We start from the raw sequence: 23,628 nt of genomic DNA, 5'->3' as shown, positions 1-23,628 counted from the left end.
AAGTGTGATATATATATCCACACCATGGAATACTACTCAGCCATTAAAAGGAACAAAATAATAGCATTTGCAGCAACCTGGAAGGAGTTTGAGACCATTATTCTGAGTGAAGTAACTCTTCACTTGGAGAATGGAAAACCAAATATCATATGTTCTCCCTCATAAGTGGGAGCTAAGCTATGAGGACACAAAGGCATAAGAATGATACAATGGACTTTGGGGTATTGAGGGGAAGGATGGGAGTAGGTGAGGTATAAAAGACTACATATTGGGTACAGTATACACTGCTTAGGTGATGGCTGCACCAAAATCTCAGAAATCACCACTAAAGAACTTATCCATGTTACCAAAATCCACCTGTTCCTCAAAAACCTATTGAAATAAAAAAATTAATTGATTAGTTAATTATAAAGAAAAGAGAGCAAGATTAAGATGGCATGTTTGGTGTCCATTCCTTGAGAGAATTCTGATTACCTTTTCATTACAAATATCAGTTGTCTTGTAAGTGGCAAAATCGAACTTTGTTTCAGTGAAGATAAGCAATTTGAGAATTTTATTAAATGGATATTTAAAGAGACAGATACTTCCCCATATCTTCCTCCGGAAATATGGAAAATCCTTTGGAACGTGTTTGGCAGTTTGGAGGCTTATAGCCTGGCGAACAATGGCACTTGTTTCTGGAATCACACACCTAGGATCATTTTGAAAAATTAGATTGTTTTAAAATATTTTCTCAGAGAAGGTGATCATCAAGCTTACTTTTGTACCATAATCTAGTGTAATTTTGTTTATTTAGAGTGACAGTCTCACATATCAAATGTTTGGTTTCTTAGACTAAAACACAGACACACACACACACAAAGCAAAAAAAAAAAAAGAACTATAAAGTGAGGCTCTCAATATTTGCATCAAGAAAATTTGACACCTTGAAATGTTTACCTACAAATTTACCATGCAATTTCAAAAATGCATACTTAAATTCTAATGAAAATGTGACCCCTCCAGTGACATGCTGGAGCCAGCATATATGAGTCTTATCTTTGAGCTATTTTCATCCATCGCTTTATATGTCTCTATTTTATGACAGTAACATACTGTTCTGGTTACTGTACATTTGTACTACATTTTGAAAAGCTTTGTTCTTCTTTTTAAAAATTGCTTCTAATTATCTGGATTTTTTTCATCTTATATAATTTTTTTATTTTCTATTTCTTTGAAAAATAACATGGAGATTCTGATAAGGATTGCATTGAATCTGTAAATAATTTTGACTATTAGGGATAGTTTAACAATATTAATTTCTTCAATCCATGGAATATCTTTCCATTTTTTGTGCCTCCTTTAATTTTTTTCATGTTTTATAGTTTTCAGTGTACAAGTCTTTCACTTCCTTGGTTTGTTTTAAACCTCAGTATTTTATTCTTTTTGATGCTGTTGTAAATGGGATTGTTTAACTAATCTCCTTTCCTGACCGTCTGTTTTTGATGTATAAAAATGTAACTGATTTTTGAGTGTTGTTTTTGTGTCCTGCAACTTTACTGAATTCATTATTTCTTCTACTAGTTTTGTGGAACCTTTATGGTTTCCTATGTATACAATCATGGCATTTGCAAACAGAAGCTACTTTATTTCTGCTTTCTCATTTGGATGCCCTTTATTTCTTTTCCTTGCCTCATTGCTTCATCTAGGAATTCCAGTACTAGGTTGAGTAGAAGTGCAGAGACTGAGTATCCTTGCATTGTTATAGATCTTAAAGTAAAGGCTTTCATTATTTCACCATTGAGTGTAATTTTAGCTATGGACTTTTTACATATAGGCTTTCTGCTATTCCTAATGTATTGAGTTTTTATAATGAAAGGGTGCTGGATTTTGTCAAATGCTTTTTCTGCATCTTAATGTCATAAAGTAAATTTATCTTTCATCTTCTTAATGTGGCATACCACATTAATTGATCTGTGTATTTTGAACCATCCTTGCATCCCAGGAATAAATCCCATTTGGTCATAGTGTATGATTCTTTTAGTGTGCGGCAAATATAGTTTGTTAATGTCTTGCTGTAAATTTTTGCATGCATGTTTGTAAATATATTAGCCTGCAATTTTATTTTCTTGTTTAATTCTTCTGTAAATGTTTAACAGAATTCATTTGTGAAGCCCCCTAGTCCTGAGATTTTCTTCGCTAGAAAGTTTTGTTTACTGATTTAATCTCTTTATTTGCTGTTGTTCTGTTCAGGCTATTTATTTTTGATTCAGTCTTGGCAAGTTGTATCATCCTAGGAATTTATCAATTTCTTCTAGGTTATCCAGTGTGTTGGTGTATAAATATACACCACAGTATCTTCTTAAAAAATTTCTGTGACATCAGTTGTAATATCTGCTCCTTCATTTCTGATTTTGAGTCTTATTTCTTTTTTTCCTTGCTATTTTACCTAAGAGTTTGTCCATTTTTTTTATCTTTTCGAAAACTCAACTCTTAATTTCCTTGATTTTGTCTATTATTTTTCTATTCTCTATCTTATTTGTGCTCTAATCTTCATAACTTCCTACTGCAAACTTGGGGTTTGTTTGTTCAATTTTTTTCTAGTTTCTTGAGGTGTAAAGTTAGAACGTTTTTTTGAAATCTTTATTCTTTTTAATGTAAGAATTTATCACTATAAATTTCCCTTTAGTACTGTTTTTGCCACATCCAATTTTTTTTTTTATTTTTTGTTTGTCTTGAGATATTTTCTAATTTACCTTTTGATTTGCTGTTTAGCCCAATGGTTGTTCAATTGTGTGTTATTTAATTTTCATGTACTTTTTAAGTTTTTCCACTTCCTTTTAATATTAACTTCTAGCTTCAATCTAATGTGATCAGAAAATATACTTGGAGTGATGTCAGTCTTCTTAAATTTGTTGAGACTTGTCTTGTGACTTAATATGTGGTCAGCAATTCTGAGCAAAAAGAACAAAGCCAAATGCATAACATTATCTGACTTCAAGTTATACTAGAGCTATAGTAACCAAATCACCATGGTACTGGCATAAAATCAAACACATAGACCAATGGAACAGAATAAAGAATCCGGCTACAAATACATGCATTTACACCAATTCATTTTCAACAAAGGCACCAATAATGTACAACAGAGAAAGAACACTCTCTTCAATAGATGGTGCTGGAAAAATTCAATAACCATATGCAGAAGGATAAAACTTGATCATTATCTTTCACTGTGTACAAAAATAAAATCAAAATGTATTCAAGACTTAAATCTAAAAACCAAAACTATAAAACTACCAGGAGAAAATGTAGGAAAATAGTTCTAAGACATTGATTATGTAATTATTTTTTGGATATAACCTCAAAAGCACAGGAAACATAAGCAAAAATAAACAAATGGGATTACACCAAGCTAAAAAGCTTCTACACAGCAAAAGAAGCAATCAACAAAGTGAAGAGACAACCCACAGAATAAGAGAAAATATTTCCAAACTATCCATCTGACAAGGGACTGACAATCAAAATATATAAGGAGCTCAAATAACTCAATAGGAAAAATCTCCACAAATTATATGATTAAATAAACAGGCAAAAGATCTGAATAGACATTTCTCAAAATAAAACATGCAAATGGCCAACAGGTATATGAAAAAATGTTCAACATCACTAATTATGAGAGAGATGGAAATCAAAATTATGAGATATAATCTCAATCCAGTTAAAATGGCTTATAAAAGCCTTTTTTTTTTTTTTTGGATAACAAAAAGACGGAAGAGCCAATGCTGGTGAGGCTATGGAGAAAAGGAAAGCCTCACACACTATAGGTGGGAATGTAAATTAGTACAGCCACTATAAAAAATTGTGTGGAGATTCCTCAAAAAAACTAAAAATAGAACTACTATATGACCCAGCAATTCTACTACTGAGTAAATAACCAAAAGAATGGAAATCAATATTTCAAAATGCTATCTGCACTCCCATGTTTATTGTAGTACTATTCACAATAGCCAAAATACAGAATCAATGTAAGTGTCCATGAATAGATGAATAAATAAAGAAAATGTGGGATACATACATAATGTAAAACATAGGCTATAAAAATAATGAAATCCCATCACTCGTAGCAACATGGATGGAACTGGAAGTCATTATGTTAAATGAAATAGGCTAAGCACAGAAAGATAAATATCACATGTTCTCACTCTTATGTGGAAGCTAAAAAAGTGGATTCATGAAGACACAGAGTAGGTGGGGGGTTACCAGAGGCCAGAATGTGTAATGAGAGGAAAGGATGAAGAGAGGTTGATTAATAGGTACAAATATCCAGTTTGAAAGAATAAGTAAGACCAAGTGTTTGACAGATCAGTAGGATGACCAGAGTTTAAAATAACCTATTGTATATTTCAAAAACAGCTAGAAAAATAAATTCAAATGTTTTAGCATAAAGACAAATATATAAAGTGATGGATATCTTAATTATACTGATTTGATTTTTATGAATTATATGAATGTATTATCATTTATACCCCCACAACAGGTACAACTATTGCCAATAAAAAATAAAATTAAAATAAATAAATAAAACAATTATACTTCATAAGCTGAAAGCTCTAATGGATAAAGGAAACTGCATGTAAGAACAGATGGGCAGTGTAGGCAGAGAGATAAAAATTCTAAGAAAGAATCAAAAAGAAGTACCAGAGATCAAAAACACTGCAACAGAAATGAAGAATGCTTTTGATGGGCCTGTAAATAGAATAATTATGGCTGAGATGAGAAAAGATCTCTGAGCTTGAGGATACCTCAATAGAAACTTCTAAAACTAAAAAGTCAAAAAAAAAAAGGTTGAAAAAACAGAACAGAATATCCAAGAACTGTGGGACAATTAAAAAAATGTATTACATACATGTAACGAGGATACCAAGAGGACAAAAAAGAACGGAATAGAAGAAATATTTGAATCAATAATAGCTGATAATTTTCCAAAATTAATGTCTTGCAACAAATCACAGATCAAGCAACCCCCGCCACAAAAAAATCAAGACAAATGCCAAAAATTTATACCTAGACATAATAACTTTCAAACTACAGAAAATCAAAGATAAAGAACAAATTTGGAAAGAAGCCAGAGGGAGAAAATACCGTATCTATAGAGGCACAAAGATAAAAATTATACTGGACTTCTCTTCAGCAACCACGCAAGCAAAAAGAGTGAGGAGTGAAATATTTAATCCTTTGAAATTATCTTGCAAAAGTGGAAATAAAATAAAGAGTCTCAGACAAGCAAAAATTGAGAGTATATATCACCAGTAGACATGCCTTGGAAATAAATGTGTCAGAAGAGATTCTTCAGAGAGAATGAAAATCACAAAGGTCAGCAAATGTTATTTACATAAAAAGAATAGTATTAGAGAAGGAATTAAGTGAAAGTAAACTAAAAATTTTTATTTTTCTTATTCTTAATTGATGTTACAGATAATTGTTTGCTGAGATGGGTTCACTATTAAATTCTACCAAACACTTAAGGGAGAAATTATACCAATTTTCTATAATCTCTTACAATCTCTTTCAGAAGACAGAAGCAGAGGGGATGCTTCCTCACGCATTCTGTCAGGCCATCCTTACCCTAATATCAAAACCAGAGAAAAATGTTACAAGAAATGGAAACTACAGAAAAATGTCTGTAGATGCAAAGATGCAAAAAACTCTCACTATACATTAGTAAATCAAATTCAACAACGCATAAAAAGAATTATACACCACAACCAAGATTTATCGCAGGCATGTAACTGGTTCAACATTAGAAAATTAGCTGATGTACTTCATCTCACATCAATAAGCTAAAGAAGAAAAATCACATTATCATATCAATAAATACAGAAAAAGCATTTAACATTAAAAAACCGACACTCGGGCGGGGCATGGTGGCTCACGCCTGAAATCCCAGCACTTTGGGAGGCCAAGACGGGCAGATCATGAGATCAGGAGATCGAGACCATCCAGGCTAACACGATGAAACCCCGTCTCTACCAAAAATACAAAAAAATTAGCCGGGCATGGTGGCAGGCGCCTGTAGCCCCACCTACTCGGGAGACTGAGGCACGAGAATGGCGTGAACCTGGGAGGCGGAGCTTGCAGTGAGCCGAGATTGCGCCACTGCACTCCAGCCCGGGCAACACAGTGAGACTCCCTCTCAAAAAAAAAAAAAAAAAAGCCAACACTCATTTGTGATTTAAAAGTAAACTAACAGCAAACTAGGAATAGAGGGAAATTTTTTCATCTAACAAAATATCAAACAAAAAAACCTACAGCTGACATCATACCTAATGGTGAGCTATTAGACACTTTCCCACTAAGATAAGGAGCAATGCAAGGACGTCTCCTCTCACCACTCCTATTTCAATATCATACAGGAAGTTCTAACTAATACAATAGAATAAGAAAAAAAGGTATACTGATTGGGAAGGAAGAAATAAAACTGTCTTTGTTCATATATGACATAAACATCAATTTAGAAAATCTAAAAAGAATTGAAGAACTCTTGGAACTAACAAGTGATTGTAGCATGGTTGCAATATACAAGATTAATGCACAAAAGCCAATAATTTTCCTATACACCAGCAATGAACAAATGAAACTTGAAATTAAAGACATAATACTATTTGCATTAGCCCCCCCAAAAAATGAAGTACTTGGTATAAATCTAACAAAATATATATAAGATCAATATGAGAAAAACTACAAAACACTGATGAAGGAAATAAAAAAGGACTAAATAAATGAAAATGCATTACATGTGCATGGACAGAAAGACTCGATATTGTCAAGATAATCAGTTCTTACTAACTTGATCTATAGATGGAACACAATCCCTGTTAAAATCCCAGCAAGGTGTTTTGTGGAAATCAACAAAATGATTCTAAAATTTCTATGGAGGCACAAAAGATCAAGAATAGTCAAGTTACCATTGAAAGAAAAAGAACAACGTCACAAGACTAACACTACCCAACTTCAACATACTGTAAGTCTGTAGTAATCAAGGCAATATGATATAGGAGAAAGAATAATCAAATGGATCAATGAAATAGAATAAGGAGCCCAGAAACTGACAAACATAAATCTAGTCGACTGATCTCTGACAAAGGAGCAAAAGCAATATAGTAGAGAAAAGAAAGACTTCAACAATTGGTACTAGCTAGACATCAAAATGCAGGAAAAAAAAAGGATCTAGACACAAACTTATCACCCTTCAAAAAGTTAATCCAGAATGGGTCATAGGCCTAAATGTAAAATGCAAAGCTAAAAAACTCCTAGAAGATAACTCAGAAAAAAAAAAAAAAAAAAACTGGATGACCTTGGGTATTACATAGACTTTTTAGATACAATACCGAAGGCACAATCTATGAAAGAAATAATTAAGAAGCTGGGCCTCATAAAATTAAAACATTCTCTGTGAAAAGCACTGTCAAGAGAATAGAAAGATAAGCCACAGAATGGAAGAAAATATTTGCAAAAGACACGTCGAATATGTGACTGTTATTCAAAATATGAAGAGAAAACTTAAAACTCAACAAGAAAACAAATAACTTGATTTAAAAATGGGCAAAAGACTTTAAAAGGCCCCTCACCAAAAAAAATATATAGATGGAAAATAAGTATATGAAATATGCCTCACATATGTCATCAGTAAAATGCAAATTAAAACAGCAATGAAATACCACTACACACCTATTAGAATGGCCAAAATCCAAAACACTGACAACAAAAAATGTTGGCTTGGATGTGGAGCAACAGGGTCTCTCATTCACTGCTGGTGGGAATGCAAACTGGTACAGCCACTTTCGAAGATGTTTTGTCAGTTTCTAACAAAACTGAGCATACTCTTACGATATGATACAGCAACCACAATCCTTGGTATTTACTCAAAATAGGTGAAAATTTATGTCCACACAAAAACCTGCAGAAGGATGGTTATAGCAGCTTTATTTGTAATTACCAAACTTGGAAGCAACCAAAGTGTCCTTCAGTAGATGAGTGGATAAATAACTATGGTACATTCAGACAATGGAATATTATTTAGCACTAAAAAGAAATAAGCTATCAAGCCATAGAAAAACACGGAGAAACATTAAATGCATATTACTAAGTGAAAGAAACCAATCTGAAAAGGCTACATACTATATGATTCCAATAAAATGACATTCTGGAAAAGAAAAACCTAGGAAAACAGTAATAAGATCAGTGGTTGCCAAGGATTAGTGGAGAGAGAAGGATGAACTGATGGAGCACAGAGAATTTTTAGAGTAATGAAAATACTCTCTGTATATCATAATGATGTATGTATATCATTACACATTTGTCAAAACCCATAGAATGTGAGACACTAACAGTGAATCCTAATGTAAACTGGACTTTGGGTGATAATGATATGTCCTTGTAGGTCATCAGTTATAACAAACAGACCACTCGGGTATGTGATGTTAAAATTGGGAAAGATTGTGCCTCTGTAAGATGAGTGGATATATGGAAAATCTCTGTGCTTTCTACTTTCCAAAATTTCTGTGAACCTGAAGCTCCTCTAAAAAATAAAGTCTATTTTTAAAAGTAGATAAATAAAACAATAGTTTTTTATGATCCCTGTATATTCACAGACACAGGAATTACAGCATAATTATCTTTCCTTTGAGAACCAGGTTAATGTATTTATCAGAAAATTTAACACCCTCTGAAAAGTACCCAATTATAACAATATATATTTAGGTCATTAGCAATTTAATTCTACTCAAAATATCTTCTGTAACTAATTATGGCTGCTGAATTTAATGACTTAATTCAGCTCTCAACTGAAGCTAGATGCAACAGAGTCTGGCACATGGTAGTGACCCAAAAAATGTCAGTAAATTAATGAGTGATGCAAAAAAGTGTCCAAGAAATGTGATTCATGGAAGCATGTGGTTACTTACTCCATGTCCAGAACACTGTTGTGAACAAAGATGTGCTGAAGCCTTAATTATCCTTGATTCTACACATTCACGATTTACACAAACCTAAAGAAAAACACATACAAAAAAAGTTCCCATGTCAGAGGGGTACAGTCATCATAACATTACAGTAAATAATTATATAATATAAAAGCATAGCCAATCAATGATACAAATTTTCCTCTAAGTACTGCTTTTGCTGCATTCCAGAAGGGTGTTTTTTTTTTTTTTTTTTTGGCAAGAAATTTGTGATTTATTTGCATTTTAAATTGATATTATTATTACTATGTTTCTTCATGTAGTTCTAAAGCAGAATAATTTAAAAAATAACAAAAAGCCCAGTGTTTAAATAATAAGAGAGTTTTAGCAAACATCTAAATAAGGATATTATATTGTCTGCTTAGGCTGACATCACAAAGTAGCATAGCTTAAGAGGCTTCAACAACAGTGATTTATTTTCTAACAGTTCTAGAGGCTGGAAGTCCAAGATCAAGGTGTCTGCAGGGTTGGTTTCTCCTGAAGCCTCTCTTCTAGACTTGCCTTCTCCCTATGTCCTCACATGGCCTTTCCTCTACATGCACAAGCCCCGGTGTCTCTTTGTGTATCCAAATCTATTTTTTATAAGGATGCAAGTCAGATTGGAACAAGGCCGCAGTTTCATTTAACCTTAACTACTTCTTTTTTTAATTTTTATTTCAATAGATTTCGGGGAACAGGTGGTGTTTGGTTACATGAATAAGATTTTTAGTAGTGATTTCTGAGATTTTGGTGCAGCCATCATCCTAGCAGTGCACACTGTACCCAATGTGTAGCCTTTCATTCCTTACCCCTTCCCACCCTTCCCCCCAAGTCCCCAAAGTCTATTGTATCATTCTCGTGCCTTTGGGTCTTCAGAGATTAGCTCCCACTTGTGAGTGAGAACATATGATGTTACGTTTTCCATTCCTGAGTTACTTCACTTAGAATAATGGACTCCAACTCCATCCAGGTTGCTGTAAATGTCATTATTTTGTTCCTTTTTAAGGCTGAGTAGGATTCCATGGTATTTATATACCACATTTTCTTAGCCACTGTGGGTTGTCTGTTTACTCTGCTGATTATATTTTTGCTATGCAGAAGCTTTTTAGTTTAATTAAGTCCCATCTATTTATCTTTGATTTTATTGCATTTGCTTTTAGGTTCTTGTTCATGAACTCTTTACCTAAGACAATATCTAGAAGGGTTTTTCTGATGTTATCTTCTAGGATTTTTATAGCTTCAGGTGTTATATTTAAGTCTTTGACACATCTTTTTTTATTATACTTTAAGTTTTAGGGTACATGTGCACAATGTGCAGGTTTGTTACATATGTATACATGTGTCATGTTGGTGTGCTGCACCCATTAACTCGTCATTTAACATTAGGTATATCTCCTAATGCTATCCCTCCCCACTCCCTACAACAGGCCCCAGTGTGTGATGTTCCCCTTCCTGGTCTTTGACACATCTTGAGTTGATGTTTGTATAAGGTGAGACATGAGGATCCAGTTTCATTTTTCTACATGTGGCTTGCCAGTTATTCCACCATCATTTGTTGAATAGGGTGTCCTTTCCCCACTTTATGTTTTTGTTTGCTTTGTCAAAGATCAGTTGACTGTAAGTACTTGGCTTTATTTCTGGGAGCTCTATTCTGTTCCATTGGTCTATGTGTCTATTTTTATAGTGGTACCATGCTGTTCTGGTGATTGTAGCCTGGTAGTATAGTTTGAATTCAGGTAATGTGATGCTTCCAAATTTGCTTTTTGGGTTTTCATATTTTGTTTCTTTTTTTTGCTTAGTCTTGCTTTGCCCATGCAGCTTTTTGGTTCCATATGAATTTTAGGATTGTTTTTTCCAGTTCTGTGAAGAATAATGATGGTATTTTGATGGGAATTATATTGAATTTATATATTGCTTTTAACAGTATGGTCATTTCCACAATATTGATTCTACCCATCCATGAGCATAGTATGTGTTTTCATTTGTTTGTGTCATCTATAATTTCTTTCAGCAATGTTTCACAGTTTTCCTTTGTTAGGTATATTCCTAAGTATATTGGGGGGTTTTGTTGCACCTACTGTAAAAGGGGTTGAATTCTTGATTTGATTCTCAGCTTGGTCACTGTTGGTGTATAGCAGTGCTACTGATTTGTGTACATTACTTTTGTATCCTGAAACTTTACTGAATTCATTTATCAAATCTCGGAGCTTTTTAGATGAGTCTTTAGGGTTTCCAAGGTATATGATCATATCATTGGCAAGCAGTGACAGTTTGACTTCCTCATCATCAATGTGAATACTCTTTCTTTCTTTGTTTCTCTTTTTTGATTGCTCTGGCTAGGACCTCCAGTACTATGTTGAATAGAAGTGATGAAAATGCACATCCTTATCTTCTTCCTGTTCTCAGGGAAAATGCTTTCAACTTTTCCCTATTCAGTACAATGTTGTCTGTGGCTTTGTCATATACGGCCTTTATTACCTTAAGGTATGTCCCTTCTGTGCCAATTTTTCTGAGGGTTTTAATCATAAAGGGATGTTGGATTTTGTCAAATGCCTTTTCTGTGTCTATTGAAATGATCATATGATTCTTGTTTTAAATTCTGCTTATGTGTTGTATTACACTTATTTACTTGTATATGCTAAACTTGCATCTCTGGTATGATACCAATTTGATCATGGTGGAATATCTTTTTGATATGCTGTTTATTCAGTTAGCTAGTATTTAGTTGAGAAAATTTGCATTTTTGTTTCCCAGAGATATTGGTCTGTAGTTTTCCTTTTTTGTTCTTTCCTGTCCTGGTTTTGATATTAGGGTGATATTGGTTCCATAGAACAATTTAGGAAAAATTCCCTCTTTCTCTATCTTTGAAATATTTTCAGTAGGATTGGTACCAGTTCTTTTATTAATCTCTGACAGAATTCCAGTAGGAATCCATCCAATTCTGGACTTTTTTTTCGTTGGTAATGGTTTTTATTACCATTTCAATCTTGCTGCTTGTTATTAGTCTGTTCAGAGTTTCTATTTCTTCCTGATTTTGTTTAGGAGGGTTGTATATTTCCAGGAATTTATTTATCTCCCCTAGGTTATCTATTTTGTGTTCATAAAGGTGTTCATAGTAGCCTTCAATGATCTTTTGTGTTTCTACGCTATAGCTTGTAATATCTCCCATTTCATTTCTAACTGAGCTTATTTAGACCTTTCTCTTCTTTTCTTGGTTAACATCACTAATGGGCTATCCATTTTGTTTATCTCTTCAAAGAACCAGCTTTTGTTTCATCTATTTTTCCTTTGATTGTTTCCATTTTATTTACTTCTGCTCTGATCTTTGTTACTTATTTTCTTCTGCTGGATATGGGTTTGGTTTGTTCCTGCTTCTCTAGTTCCTTGAGGTATGACTGTTATGGTTTGGCTGTGTTTCCAGCCAAATTTCATTCTGAATTCTCACATATTGTGAGAGGGAACCAGTGGGAGGTAATTGAATCATGGAGGCAGGTCTTTCCTGTGTTGTTCTTGTGATAGGGAATAAATCTCATGAGATCTGATGGTTTTCTAAAAGGGGGATTCACTGCACAAGCTCTCTTCTCTTGTCTGCTAATATGTACCTTTCACTTTCCACCATGATTTTGAGGCATTCCCAGCCATGTGGAACTGTAAGTCCATTAAACTTCTTTCTTTTCTAAATTGCCCAGTCTCAGGTATGTCTTTATCAGCAGCATGAATAAAACTAATACAGTAAATTGGTACCAGTAGAGTGGGGTGCTGCTGAAAAGAAACCCAAAAATGTGAAAGTGACTTAGGAACTGGGTAACAGGCAGAGGTTGGAACAGTTTGGAGGGCTCAGAAGAAAACAGGAACATGTGGGAAAGTTTGGAACATCCTAGAGACTTGTCAAATGGTTTGGACCAAAATGCTGATAATGATATTAACAATACAATCCAGGCTGAGGTGGTCTCAGATGGAGATCAGGAACTTGTTGGGAACTGGAGCAAATGTGGCTCTTATTATGTTTTAGCAGAGGCTGGCAGCATTTTGTCCCTGCCCTAGAGATTTGTGGAATTTTTGAACTTGAGAGAGATGATTTAGAGTATCTGGTGGAAGAAGTTTCTAAGCAGCAAAGCATTCAAGAGGTGACTTGGGTGCTATTAAAGGCATTCAGTTTTAAAAGGGAAACAGATCACAAAAGTTTGGAAAATTTACAGCCTGATAGCACAATAGAAAAGAAAATCCCATTTTCTGAAGAGAAATTCAAGCCAGCTACAGAAACTTACATGAGTAATGGGGACCCAAATGTTAATCACTGAGACAATGAGGAAATTGTCTCCAGGACATGTCAGAGGCCTTGGTGGCAGCCTCTGCAGTCATAGGCCTGGAGGTTTAGGAGGGAAAAAATGACTTTGTGGGCCAGGGCCAGGGTCCCTCTGCTGTGTGCAGTCTAGGGACTTGGTGCCCTGCATCCAGCCATTCAAGCTGTGACTGAAAGGGACCAAGGTATAGCTAAGCCTGTGGCTTCAGAGGGTGGAAGCCCAAGCCTTGGCAGCTTCCATGTGGTGTTGAGGCTGTGGATACACAGAAGCCAAGAATCAAGATTTGGGAACCTCTGCCTAGATTTCAAAGGATATATGAGTGTCCAGGCAGAAGTTTGCTGCAGGAGCAGGGCCCTCATGGAGAACCTCTGCTAGAGCAGTGTGGAAGGGAAATGTGAGGTTGAAGCCCCCACACAGAGACCCTACTGGGGCACTGCCTAGTGTAGTTGTGAGAAGAGGGCCACCATCCTCCAGAACCCAGAATGGTAGATCCACCTACAGCTTACACTGTTTCCCTGGAAAAGCTGCAGACATTCAGTGCCAGCCTGTGAACGCAGCCAGGAGGCTATACACTGCAAAGCCACAGGGGCAGAGCTGTTCAAGGCTGTGGGAGCTCACCTCTTGCATCAGCGTGAACTGGATGTGAGACATGGAGTCAAAGGAGATCATTTTGGAGGTTTAGATTTCACTGCCTCGCTGGATTTTAGACTTGCATGGGACCTGTAGCCCCTTTATTTTGGCCAATTTCTCCCATTTGGAATGGCTGCATTTATCAATGCCTATACCCCTATTGTATCTAGGAAGTAACTAACTTGCTTCTGATTTTATAGGCTCATAGGTGGAAGGGACTTGCCTTGTCTTGGATAAGACTTTGGATTATAGACTTTTGAGTTTATGTTGAAATGAGTTAAGATTTCGGGGGACTGTAAGGACGGCATGATTGGTTTTGAAATGTGAGGACATGAGATTTGGGCTGAATGATATGGTTAGGCTGTGTCCCCACCCAAATCTCGTCTTGAATTCCCATGTGTTGGAAGGTAATTGAATCATGAGGGCAGATCTTCCCTGTGCTGTTCTCATGACAGTGAATAAGTCTCACAAGAGCTGATGGTTTTACAAAGGGGAGTTTCCTTGCACAAGCTCTCTTCTCTGTCTGCCTCCATGTGAAACATGCCTTTCACCTTCTGCCATGATTGTGAGGCCTCCCCAGCCACGTGGAATTTTAAGTTCACTAAGCCTCTTTCTTTCGTAAATTGCCCAGTCTCAGGTGTGTCTTTATTAGCAACATGAAAGCAGACTAATACAATGACAATGACCTTAGGTTGTCTATTTTTGCCCTTACAGACTTTTGAATGTAGGCATTTAATGCTATAAACTTTCCTTTTAGCACTGCTTTTGCTGTATCCCAGAGGATTGGATGGGTTGTGTCACTATTATCATTCAGTTCAAAGAAGTTTTTAGTTTCCATTGATTTCACTGTTTACCAAAAGATCATTCAGGAGCAGACTACTTAATTTCCATGTATTTGGATGGTTTTGAGGGTTTCTTTTGGAGTTATTTCCAATTTTATTCTGCTGTGGTCTGAGAGAGTACTTGATATGATTTCAATTTTCTTAAGTTTATTGAGGCTTATTTTATGGTCCATTATATTGTCAGTCTTGGAATATGTTCCATGTGCTGATGAATAGAAATATATATTCTGCATTTTGGGGCAGAATGTTCTGTAAATATCTGTTAAGTCTATTTGTTCTAGGGTATAGTTTAAGTGCCGTGTTTCTTTGTTGACTTTCTGTCTTGATGACCTGTCCAGTGCTGTCATGAAGTATTGAAATCCCCCACTATTATTGTGTTGCCATCCATCTCATTTCTTAGGTCTATCAAGAATTGTTTTATAAATTTGGGAGCTCTAGTGTTAGGTGTATATGTATTTAGAATTGTGATTTTTTTTCCTGTTGGACTAGTCCCTTTATCATTATGTAATGCCCCTCTTTGTCTTTTTTAAGAGTTTTTGCTTTAAAATCTGTTTTGTCTAATATAAGAATAAGTACCCCTGCTCACTTTACATGTCCATTTGCATGGAATATCTTTTTCCACCCCTTTACCTTAAGTTTATGTGAATCCTTATGTGTTAGGTGAGTCTTTTAAAGACAGCAGATACCTGTTTGGTGAATTATTATCCATTCTGCCATTCTGAATCTTTTAAGTGAAGAATTTAGGCCATTTATTCTCAATGTTAGTATTGAGATGTGAGGTACTATTCTATTTATCATGCTGGTTGTTGCCTGAATATCTTGATTATTTTTTCATTGTGTTATTGTTTTAGAGACCCTCTGAAATTTATGCTTTAAGGAGGTTCTATTTTGGTGTATTTCAAGGTTTTGTTTCAAGATTTAGAACTCCTTTTAGCAGTTTTTGTAGTGCTGGCTTGGTAGTAGCAAATTTTCTCAGCTTTTGTTAGTCTGAAAAAGACTTTATCTTTCCCTCATTTATGAAGCTTAGTTTCACTGCACACAAAATTCCTAGCTGATAATTGTTTTGTTTAAAGAGACTAAAGATAGGATCTCCATCCCTTGTAGCTTGTAGAGTTTCTGCTGAGAGATCTGCTGTTAATCTGATAGGTTTTCCTTTATACGTTACCTGGTGCTTTTGCCTCACAGCTCTTAAGATTCTTTCCTTCATCTTTACTTTAGATAACCTGATGACCATGTGCCTAGATGATGATCTCCTTGTGATAAATTTTCCAGGTGTTCTTCGAAGTTCTTGTATTTGGAAGCCGAGATCTCTAGCAAGGCCAGGAAATTTTTCCTTGATTATTCCCTCAAATAAGCTTTCCAAACTTTAGGATTTCTCTTCTTCCTCAGGAATACAAATTATTCTCAGGTTTGGTTATTTAACATAATCCCAAACTTCATGGAGGTTTTGTTCATTTTTTTATTCTTTTTTGTCTGTGTCAGATTGGGTTCATTCCAAAGCCTTGTCTTAAAGCTCTTAAATTCTTCTACTTGTTCAATTCCATTGTTGGAACTTTCCAGTGTATTTTGCATTTCTTGAAGTGTGTCTTTTATTTCCAGAAGTTGTGATTTTTTTTTTTTATTTATGATATCTATTTCTCTGGAGATTTTTTGTCCATATTCTGTACTTTAAAAAATTTCTTTAGGTAGTTTTTCACCTCTCTGGTGCCTCCTTGAGTAGCTTAATAATCAAATTTCTGAATTCTTTTTCTGGCAGTTCAGAAATTTCTCCTTGGTTTGGATCCATTGCTGGTAAGCTAGTGTGATCTTTTGGTAGTGTTATAGAACCATGTTTTTGTCATATTACCAGAATTGTTTTTCTGGTTCCTTCTCATTTGGGTAGACTATGTTAGAGGAAAGATCTGGGAATCAAGTGCTGCTGTTCAGACTCTTTTGTCCCACAGGATAATCCTTTGATGTTGTGCTCTATCCCTTCCCTTAGGGATGGGGCTTCCTGAGAGCCAGACTGCAGTGATCGTTACTGCTCTTCTGGGTCTAGCCACCCAGTGGAGCTACTGGACTTTGGGTTGGTACTTGGGAATGTTTGCAAAGAATCCTGTGATGTGGTCCATCTTTAGGTCTCTCAGCCATTGATACTAGCACCTGCTCTGGTGGAAGTAGCAGGGGAGTGAAGTGGATTCTGTGAGAGTCCTTGGTTATAGTCTTGTTTAGTGCACTGGTTTTCTCCAAGGCTGGTTATGCTAGAAATGAAGTTGTTATGTGGACAGACTCAGGACCTCTGGTTAGCCAGAATGTTGTAGGCAGTGGAATTAGCTGTTGTTTTTTCCTTCCTTGGAGCAGGGTCGTTCTGTTATGAATTGCTGTAATGGCTTGAGTTGGCTGGCCTCCCGCCAAGAGATAGCACTTTCAAGAGAGCATCAGCTGTAGTAGTATAGGGGGGATACAAGCTTGCCCTAAGGTCACCCAGGTAAGTATTCAAGTTTTTCAGGTGATGGGTGGACCCTAGAGCTCCCATGAGTTACTGTCATTTTTGTCTTCGGCTACCAGGGCAGGTAGAGAAAGACCATCAGGTGAGGGCAGAGTTGGGCATGTCTGAGCTCAAACTCTCCTTGGGTAGGGCTTGCTATGGCTGTTGTGGTGGATTGGGGGAGGTGGTTCTCAGGCCAATGGAGTTACCTTCCAAGGGGGATCATGGCTGCCTCTGCTGCTTCATACAGGTCACCAGGGAAGTGGGGGAAAGCCAGCAGTGACAGGTCTCACCCAGCTCCTATGCAGCCAGTAAGACCAGTGTCACTCCCACCATGCTCCCCAGACAGCCAACAGAGCCCAGTGTATATACAGGCCTCTGGTGCACAGGGCTGAGAACTTGCTCCAGGCTACAAGCCTCCCCACTGAGAAAGCATGCAGAGCTCTCAGGCCTTGCTCCTACTTGCCTGCCATGGCTTCTGTGCTCATATTTGCACTTCTCGTTCACCCCACCACATTCTGCCCAGGAAAATTCACACTAAGTAGAAATTTTTACAAGGTTGAGCTGGAAGTCTCCTTATCCTTGTGGCCCTTCCCCAATTCCACTGGCTGTCCTCCCCAGGGACCGCTGTGAGATTAAATCAGAAATGGCTTCCCAGGGCTTCCCTGAGAACTGTGAGTGCCTACACGGCTCTTCTTGTTGCTGCTTCTACTTTTATGGTTTGCTCAGCTCTCTAAATTCATTTCAGCTCTAGGTAAGGTTAAATTCTTCTTCTGTGATCTGGATTTTCAGGTTCTCCAGTAAGGATGTGTGTCCAGAGCCAGACTTTCCCCCATTCACATATTGGGCATTTACAGTTTTATGGGTGTTTCACGAAGTTTGCAGTGGCAAGCTGCTTCTTTCAAAGGGTCTGTGAATTCTTTAAGTTTTCCTGGTATGTTCCTGCAGTGGTTCTTGGAGCAAAAGTTCATAATGTGAGTCTTCACACGCTGTCCATCCAAGTGGGAGCTGCAAGTTAGTCCTGCCTCCTAACTGCCATTTTTCTCCCTGTGTCCTCCACAAGTTTTGATAAGTTATATTTTCATTTTCACTTAGTCCAAAATATTTTAAATTTTTTCTTGAGAATTTTTCTTTGACCCATGCGTTATCTAGCCTCAAAGAGTATGGGGATTTTCCAGGTAACCATAATGTAAACTATGAATTTTGGGTGATAATGATGTGTCAATATAAGCTCATCAATTATTACAAATGTACCACGCTGATGTGGGTTGTGCATAGTGGTACAGGTTTTGTGGGGGAGTAGGGGATAAGAGAATATGAATACTTTTTTTTATTTTTCACTCAATTTTTGCTATGAACCTAAAATGGCACTAAAATGTAAAGTTTATTTTTTAAAATAATTTTTTTAATGATTCAGGGCAGAAAAGTGGAGGATATCAATAAAATAAGATTGGCTATTAAATAAATAATTATAATCAAAGAACCACTTTTCATTATAATACCATGAAATCTAACAAGACTATCCCTGAGTACACAGTTCAAAGAATATCTTGTATTAATTGTACATATAAAAGTTTTACATAGTAAAAAATTAACTCCATATAATAATGGCATATATTGTTTTCATAAAATATGAACTGTAACTAGAGTCTCATAAGTATTTAATGAAGATAATAGAAATTTTTGTTAAAATGTACCAGAGGTATCTATCATTATATTATGGAATGTATAAAAAATTCTGACATAATTCTTCTAACTTTAAAGTATAATAATCAGAGGGCTGAAGATACATTCCCAACTCCATTATTTATGGCAATCTCAGTTTCCTTAAGTTGCAGTTTTTACACGAGTACAATAATACTTTTTAAAAAAGTGTTATTTTAGAAAAAGCAAATAACATTAGAGATTGTTTTTAGTTTAAAATGAGATGACATATGTGAAAATCATTTCCTGTTAAACATTAAAGCACAGCATAACCTTCTTCAAATAAGCGGCATCATAAACCTCTTCTAAATACAAACAGTCTAACCCTTTTAAACTTTTAATATGTTGAGTCTTCTCGCTGGTCCTTGGCCACGATGATGTGTCTAACAAGTCTTTTTGGAATATAGTATCTATTGTCTGCCTGGCTTAGTTGAAATTGAGATAGATCCCCACTGAATAAGGACACTAACTTACAGAAACAATACTAAGAATGTTTCATCATATATAATTTATACTATCATTAAAAACTGCCTGGTAAAATTTGTTTTTACACATTATTTCTGAGAAGAATTGTCTGGGTTATTAAAAAGATTATATTCTTATTAAATTACTTATCAAATCATCTCAAAGAATTTATTGGTTGTGTTGCATTTTTTAGGTTTTTTCTTTTCTGCTCCATGACCTAAATATATCTACTGAGCTCCCTGGCCTAAACCTCCATCAAAAGGGCACTTATGACTCGAAGGCATGAAAATAAATCAACATTAATGAGTCTATATACTTTACCTACAGTAAACTTTATTTATACTATAAAACCACTAAAAGTGGCTATTAAAATATACATTTCATATCTAAGGATACCACGGCCTAATAATATTAAATTATTTCTTAAAGACCATCTATCAAGTAAGTGGCAGAATCAGAATTCAAATCTATGAACATCTATCTTTAAAGCCTACACTTTACACTTTTTATATTTCCCTATGAGCAAAGATCTGGTCAGGAATTAAATAAGATTTTATTTTAATTACTAAATATTTATTTATCTATTTTATACATTCAAAGATTTATTATTTACAGATCCTGGGCAGGGAGAGCACACTGTACCAGGAGGGCAGTCCTCCATCCCCAGGTCACAGGACACAGGAATGAAGAGTCAGACAGAGAGGGGCGGGGGGAAGGAGAGAAAGAACTAACAGTATACACATATATGGAAGAATAGGGTATGGATTGCTTTAGGTTTGCAGACAAATTCCTGAATGGTCCACTTAAGAAATGCATGGGGAAAGTTGAGAGCCCAGTTCCCCAGGACAGAGAAATGCCTTTAAGTTCTTATCTCTGGCAGGCTTGAGCTATTTGGATGTTGTGTTCTACTTCCAATGCCTAAGCAGGAACCTTTGCTGTGTTATTCCCTCTAAATGACATGTTAAAGTAAATTTATTTGCTCTGTCTTCTCCAGATTTGGGTTGGTTTCAAAGATGACAAATTATAATGATAACAATAGACAATAATAGCCAAACCATATTTAGTTATTACTATGTTCTGAGCATTGTGCTAAGCACTTACACTATTATCTCATTTAATCTTCACAATACCCTGTAGAGTAAATGCTATTAATTATCCCTACTTTATGTACAGTTGAGATATCTCAGACTAGCTAGATAACTTGCAAAATGTTAAACAATATTCGATTCTATCGAAGCAGCCTGATCTAAGTTGTGCTGTTATTCGTGGGGCCACAAAGAGATATATGTTACTAAGTGAGATTTCTTCTTTCTTCTCCCAGAAGAAAAGCAAGTTCCCATGCTATGAGGTTCTTAACTACAATATATTCCCAAGACTCTCTCCCAAGGAAAGCTCCAAATATTTGGAGTTTCCTTGCTCAGAACACTGAAATTCTAACAGGGGGTGGGAGGGGGTGGGGTGCGATGTTCCCATTTCCCTCTTACTATTTGGAGACTAATTTAAGATTATTCATTTTGCCTCCAAACATTTAAGATTACCGAATACTAGAACTAAATTAAAATTTGATACTTAAATAAAAAGATGAAAACAATGAATAAAACTATATTTTTAAATAGATTTTAAATTATTTACCCTCCCAGTATCACACTGAGAGCCATTTTTGACAGCCAGTGGATCTGGAACTGTTCGAGGCAATTTGTAGTCTACAGTTATGCATACAGAATCTCGTACGAAAGCATAAATCACATCACCATTTTCTTGATAGAAAGGCTTTCGAGTAGGGTAGGTACAAACTAATCTTCCACATATAAGATTCCTGAAAACATAAAAAATATATATGATTTTATACATTAGGAATTTATTAGGACTACTTTGGATTTGCTTTCTGTGATGAAAAAAGAATGGTTTTCCACTTAAGGCAATGCACCTACAGAAAACATTAATGTTTTCACGGTAACATTTGAAGTAAAAAGTAAAAAAGTATAAATCCATTGATGCTAGCTTAACTTTCAAAGGTACTGCCAGAGGCATTTGAACAAGAATGACTCTATCTTGAATAGAGGCTAGGTAAAATAAAGCTAAGACCTACTGGGTTGCATTTCCGGGAGGTTACGGCATTCTTAGTCATAGGATGAGACAGGAGATCGGCATAAGATACAGGCCATAAGCTGATAAAACAGCATAAGATAAAGAAGCCACTCAAATTTTACCAAAACCAAGACGGCGACGAAAGTGACCTCTGGTCATCCTCATTGCTCATTATACTCTAATTATAATGCATTAGCATGCTAAAAGATACTCCCACCAGCACCATGACAGTTTACAAATGCCACAGCAACATCAGGAAGTTACCCGATATGGTCTACAAAGGAGAGGAACCCTCAGTTCTGGGAATTGCCCACCCCTTTCCTGGAAAACTCATGAATAACCCACCCCTTGCTTGGCATATAATGAAGAAGTAACGATGAGTATAAGCAGCTAAGCAGCCCATGCTGTGCTTTGCCTGTTGAGTAGTCATTCTTTTATTCCTTTACTTTCTTAATAAATTTGCTTTCACTTTACTGTATGGATTTGCCTCAAATTCTCTCTTCCACAAGATCCAAGAACCCTCTCTTGGGGTCCGTATTCAGACCCCTTTCTGGTAACAATACTAGCGATCTGTTATTTACTGGGCAGATTATATATTTACTGTCAAATAATCAATTCACTACAGTATTTTATATCACCCCTTAGAAGGAAAGAAAGATGAAAAAGTTGTAACCCCTACACTCTAAGGACTTTACAGTCTAATACTCTTACTATGGCTTATGATACTAATATGATTCAAATTCCATTAAAAATGTTACAAGTGAAATAAATCATTACAGAGGTTTAAGATTCTCTTAAAAGCTCTATGAAGTTTTCCTTAACTGTGAGGTTAGAGGACACATTCTAACTTCACAGTTAAGGAAAACTTCATAGAGGAGACACCATCTGAGTCAAAGCTCACAAATTAGTAAGCTTTCAACAGAAACAGTGAAGTATTTCTAAATAAAAGTAACAGCATAAGCTAGTCAAGGAAGCATAAAACTTCATGGTATGTTTATGAGTCTATAAATTCCATGAGTGTATGAGTATGATTTGCTAACTAGGATTTAGCCCAGTGTCTGGCATATAGTAGGTTCCTAAGAGATGTTTTGTAAAAATAAATTCATGATCAAAATATCAAAAACCTGGCTCTTCAGATTCAGGAGGAATTGAGCTGCATTTTATAGACACTGAGCAGTCTTCCTCTTAGGCAAGTAACCAAGTGGGATGGAAAGGAAAAATGAGCAGGAAAGGTACAGTGGGTATCATGAATTTCAACTTTGGATTGGATTTAGAAACATAATGGCCATTCACGTATAAATGTTTAGAAATAAGATGAAATTTTAGCCTGCAGCACAAAAGAGGTGTCAGGGCTGGAGATTTTGATTTGAGGTTCACTCCCATGCACATGTAATACTTTAAACCACTGGAATCAATGACATAGGAGAAGGGGGCAAAGTTTTTAAAAATCTAATAGAATATAAGAAAAGTATCATTTATATTTGTAGAGCATACCTCCATCCACAGAACACATATTTGTTATTTCTATCCCTACCACAGTTCCCAAATCTGTCTGATTGAGATTGTATTTCTTCATAGCAGGCAAATGGAGCATTTCTTGAACCTGTTAAAGTTAGAAATACATTCAGATTAAAATGTTGGTTGGTTTTTCATCTTCCTCCATTTCTTCATATAATGTTCCCTTTATCTCTCCATTAATATCTAATTGAAACATTTTTCCTAGTGAGGTTGTAAGGAAAGAGTAAAAAGTAAAGTGAAAGGCAATGCCCACTGTTATTGCTCCTTTTGCTTCATTTTCATCAATTTCCATCACAAAAGATAATATAGGTGGAAGGGAGATGTTATAGAAGTGTAAACTAGAAGAGGGCTCTGTGAAAGAAAGCAATAGAGAGATAAACCAAGAAAACTATACCATTCTTCTAGATTCTGAGTGTGAACTCATAAAAGACCAAGTCTATAACAAAATCAATCAAATTCCTTCAATGAGAAGAAACTTCATTGTATCTTCAGGTAGTCTAAATTGAAGGGACTGAAATTAGCAACCTATGTATTTATCTATTTTTTCCTTCATTATATTGGATTTTTTATTTCTCTGTAAAAAAATTAGAAAAGATTCAGCAGCTTAAAACAACACCCATTTACTGTCA

General features: G+C 35.7%; 1 protein-coding gene across 5 annotated transcripts in view; it reads right to left on the bottom strand.

Annotated features, from left to right (window-relative positions):
- The window catches only part of ADAM32 (ADAM metallopeptidase domain 32), a 175,602-nt gene that overhangs the window by 28,860 nt on the left and 123,114 nt on the right, over window positions 1-23,628 (bottom strand). For 2 of the 5 annotated variants that reach the window (XM_058433533.1, XM_058433534.1), the window contains 4 exons: window positions 22,976-23,084; window positions 21,026-21,209; window positions 8,946-9,029; window positions 442-691 (listed from right to left, as the gene is read on the bottom strand). In XM_058433533.1, coding sequence (XP_058289516.1) covers window positions 569-691; window positions 8,946-9,029; window positions 21,026-21,209; window positions 22,976-23,084 — 500 coding nt within the window. In that variant the 3' untranslated portion in view covers window positions 442-568. Of the gene's footprint in view, window positions 1-441; window positions 692-8,945; window positions 9,030-21,025; window positions 21,210-22,975; window positions 23,085-23,628 lie in introns of those variants that run through there. The other 3 variants (XR_009211619.1, XR_009211618.1, XM_058433535.1) reach the window with 2 other exon arrangements.

This window comes from Hylobates moloch, unplaced genomic scaffold (genome assembly GCF_009828535.3).
Source record: "Hylobates moloch isolate HMO894 unplaced genomic scaffold, HMol_V3 SCAFFOLD_22, whole genome shotgun sequence".
In the NCBI taxonomy this organism is placed as follows: Eukaryota; Metazoa; Chordata; class Mammalia; order Primates; family Hylobatidae; genus Hylobates; species Hylobates moloch.
Note: the sequence above shows the minus strand (reverse complement) of the source record. Positions and strands in the feature narration are given on the sequence as shown.